This window comes from Musa acuminata, chromosome BXJ3-2 (genome assembly GCF_036884655.1).
Source record: "Musa acuminata AAA Group cultivar baxijiao chromosome BXJ3-2, Cavendish_Baxijiao_AAA, whole genome shotgun sequence".
Classification (NCBI taxonomy): Eukaryota; Viridiplantae; Streptophyta; class Magnoliopsida; order Zingiberales; family Musaceae; genus Musa; species Musa acuminata.
The window spans coordinates 19,370,934-19,374,847 of NC_088350.1; the positions used below are offsets into that span (position 1 = coordinate 19,370,934).

The following is a 3,914-nucleotide window of genomic DNA, read 5'->3' on the forward strand; positions in this document are numbered from 1 at the left end:
CTCTCTCTCTCTCTCTCTCTCTCTCTCTCTCTTTAATGCATATTTATTATTTATGTTAAATATGTCATATGAATCTAAAAAAGACCACGAGAATAAAAAGAGAAACATATCAGTGGAAAGTTCTATCAATTAATTATCTTGCTTGGCATCAATAATAATTCATAATGATATGCTAGCCTACTGTAATTGACAGCATTTTCCTTTCCTTTTTTATGTGCATGATTACTTGATTTTCTTTCTATATATATAAATATATATGTAATGCGCCTTTAATATTTATCACTGTAAATTCTCACTATTTAGATAATTTATTAAAAGCAAATAAACATATACTTTATTAATGTTATCAAGTGAGGTGTCTTTTTTTCTTTTTGTAATATTTGGAGGATTAGATGAGAGAGAACGAAAATTCTTCCGATAGGAGTAATTCTATAGTAGGCTAAAAAGGATCATCGAACTCCATAAATGATCGGCATTCTTCGTTCGTATTGCAAGGAATGCAAATTCTATGCAGGAAATCGTACATAGAAAAAATATATAAACAATCCTACAACATCGTCTAACCGATTTGGTCAAATCAATTATGTCCAAAATATGCTTATTTTATCTATACTTCATTCAGATAAATAGTTGAAATGATTCTAAGATGGATGAATGATAGACTCTTCGCATTCGCGTGCGTTGCACACATTGATTCCATAGGACTTTTATTGGATGTGAGATAAGACACATATCATAGTTTTATGAAGTTAGAATAAAGTGTGACGGAACCCACCACCTCCCCCTCATTTATCTTTCTCTCTCTCACTCTCTCTCTCTCTCTCTCTCGACATATATCTATCTATTCTCCATTCTCTGATCTTACAAAACACGACGCAGGAGCGAGAAAGCAGTCACAGCTCCTCGCGTCCCCACAAGCCGGAAATGGGTGTGGCATCTTATTATTGAGACATTTTTATTCTCGGCGGTGGGACCCAGCACTCAGACCGTGGCCCCCACAAGGGAGGAGGCGACCTTGACCACCATGTCCCTGCCCACTGCTCCATTCATCAAGGAAGCCCCCTTCTTGTTGTTGACCGCGGCGAACTGCTGCGCCTCGCGCGCCGCCGCCTTCGGTTCCGCTGCCGGCGCTTGGTGCAAGAACTCTGCCACGATCTCCACGCTGGGGCCCGCCACCAGAGACTCCCACGCCTCGTCCACCTCCTTCCCGGCCCTCCGGAACACGTCGGTGGCGTCCACCCTGTGCACGTTCCACCCCGACAGCGTGCAGAGCCGGTGGATCTTCTGCAGCTGGCAGCAGGTCAGCTTGCACGTGTTGGCCTTGATCTCGTCGATCGCCGCCTCCAGCAGCCTCGCCTTGGTGGCCTCTTCGGCCTCCGCCGCCTCCGCGCGGAGGTAGCGGTCCATCTCCGGCACCCCGATCGCGCGGCGCACTCCCCGGGAGTAGTCTGCCACGTCCGGGTCGAACAGCCCCCGCACCTCCTCCACCAGTCCCCGCTCCACCATGCGGTCCACCCGCTCCGCCACGAACTTGTGCAGCACCGGCAGCTGCACGTCCACCCACAGGAAGCAGCACTCGTACCGCCGCCAGAACTCCCTACCCGCCCCCTCGACCAGCTCCTCGATGTACGAGTTCGACCCCCCCGCCACGATGGGGAGCCGCCCCCGCCGCGCGATCGACTCCACCTGCAGCGTCGCCGCCCGGCGGAAGTCCGACGCGCTGAAGTCCGCGTCAGGAGGCAACCCACCGAGCAGGTGGTGGGGCACCCCCATACGTTCCTCATCGGTGACTTTGTTGGTGACGACGTCAAGGCCATCGTACACCTGCATTTTGTCGGAGTTGACGATCTCGCCGCCGAAATGGATGGCCACGTCGACAGCGAGCCTGGACTTGCCGGTGCCCGTGGCGCCCATCACGAACACCACCTTGTCTTTCCCACCACGGCTCTTGAAGGATCCCATGACGAAATCAGCTGCACTCGTCGATCACCGCCTGTTACGGTCAACAACACAGACGACGACACGACCACTGCCACAGTCTCACGCGTACTACTTTCGGCGCACGAAGGATCAACAACTAAAGCAAAATGACGTCCCTTATCTGTACTCACAGGTGAAAGAGGAGAGTTAAACAAAGACAACGGTGTACATCATCGTCTTCCCACCGAGGCTTCGTGCGGGAAGGAGGATAGCAGAAGGAGGAGGCGAGAAGAGGAAGACCGGACTTGACTTGGGCACAGCGGGGAGACCGCAACCTTGTCCTTTATATAGCGCGGGAGGTTCCTGCTTTTGGCATCTCGGTTACATCAGTCGTAAAAGCCTGAGATATATTGCGGGAATCTAATACGTACAGACACTAAGCACAGAAGAAAGAAGAATAGTTGAAGATGATAGAGAATGTAGTAGATAAGATGAAAAGAGAAAGAAATCGACGGTCCACCGAGAAGTCAACAATCAACCTCGGTTTATTCACTCTATTTAGGGCTCACTGAGGAGTACTCGATGAATGTTGAACTAGTTTTGTTTTGTTCATTAGATGGGTGATTGCTTTTTGGGGAAAATATGATTTGATGCGGCGATAAGGTGTGCAGGAGTTGTTTTCAACGAAAGCGGTGGGCGGTTTGACTTTAATTTGTGACCAGCCATTTTATTTGGCACCGGTCAAATAAAAAAATTTGATATGGTATTGGAGACAAGCGAGTTAAATAAATCATATAATATCAAATTATTTATCATCTTGAAGTATTTTAAAATTTTTTGAGTTACAGAATAAAAAAAATTATTAGAATGGTTACCTTAGAGAGATAATTTCAATAACACTAAATAAGATTAATTAACTCTTATTAAAGAGTCTAAGCCTTCAAATTTTTATTGGTTAAAAAAAGCTTATATGATTCGGTTCTAATAACCTTCACCCAAACATGGACACCCAAAAAGAAAGGATAGCATTAACTCCTGATAGGCATACGAGACTTTCATATGCTAGCCCTATAACAAATTAGAAAGGGATTAGAAATCTCCAATCCTATAGGTATTTAGACTCTCCGAGACTCAAGATATTAAGACTCTTCAAGTTCTAAACTAATTGGGATTTTATCTCTTCCTCAGTTATAAAAAGAGAATAAGAGACTTATATAAAACATCCAAGTTATACATCTCTTGAGAAGCTAGTCGATCGTAGGCTGAGAGGAGAGAAGAGAAAGAGAGAAAAATATTTGTATTTTTAGTTTACTGCCAACCTTAATAGCTTATAAAGATATCTTTAGCAACAATAATAAGAAGAAATAGAACAAAAGACAACCAAGAAGTCTCACAGTAGACTTTAGTTTTTTAACGTGCACCAAGAACTAAAAGAAGAGTTCAAATTAGGGTTTTGCCCTCTAGCCATAGCCCCTTCTTCCAGTAAGTTACAATAGCCAAAGCTCTGTATCAAGCTTCACTCAACTATTGTGAGAAACCCCCAACACTTGTTGCAGCCTAAATCTTATGAGGAGATTCCAGTAATGAGAGAAAATGAGGAGACTATAACTGACAACGATATACAATTTACCAAGAACACCAAGTGTTATATAAAGATAACATATTCTTACGTATCTATAAGTCTTCTATCATACTTTTAATTCTATTACTTTAAGTCTTATAGTTATCACTTCAGCTTTACTAGCAATAAAGATTCTTTTATTTTAGATTTATGCTTATTTCCCGGTGATAGTTCTCTCCTCTCCTAAAACTTTCATTCGAAATGTGGTATCTAGATGACATATCATCGAACCTAAACCCAATAGAAATCAATATCAAAACAACGATCTTGGGATAGTGACCATGAGACAATGATACAAAGACTCTAGAAAAAAGTAATAGGAGTCAGAGTTTAAGTCGCTCTTATATGGTAGAAGAACCATCAATGGGATGGT

The 3,914-nt window shown here is 43.8% G+C and overlaps 1 protein-coding gene across 1 annotated transcript; it reads right to left on the reverse strand.

Moving 5' to 3' along the window:
* Positions 1 to 717: 717 nt before the first annotated feature.
* On the reverse strand, positions 718 to 2,590 carry LOC103972864 (adenylate isopentenyltransferase 5, chloroplastic). Its single transcript, XM_009387244.3, has one exon. It carries the CDS (start codon positions 1,960 to 1,962, stop codon positions 982 to 984), a length of 981 nt encoding a protein of 326 aa, XP_009385519.2. The 5' UTR covers positions 1,963 to 2,590; the 3' UTR covers positions 718 to 981.
* Between the last annotated feature and the right edge of the window lie 1,324 nt (positions 2,591 to 3,914).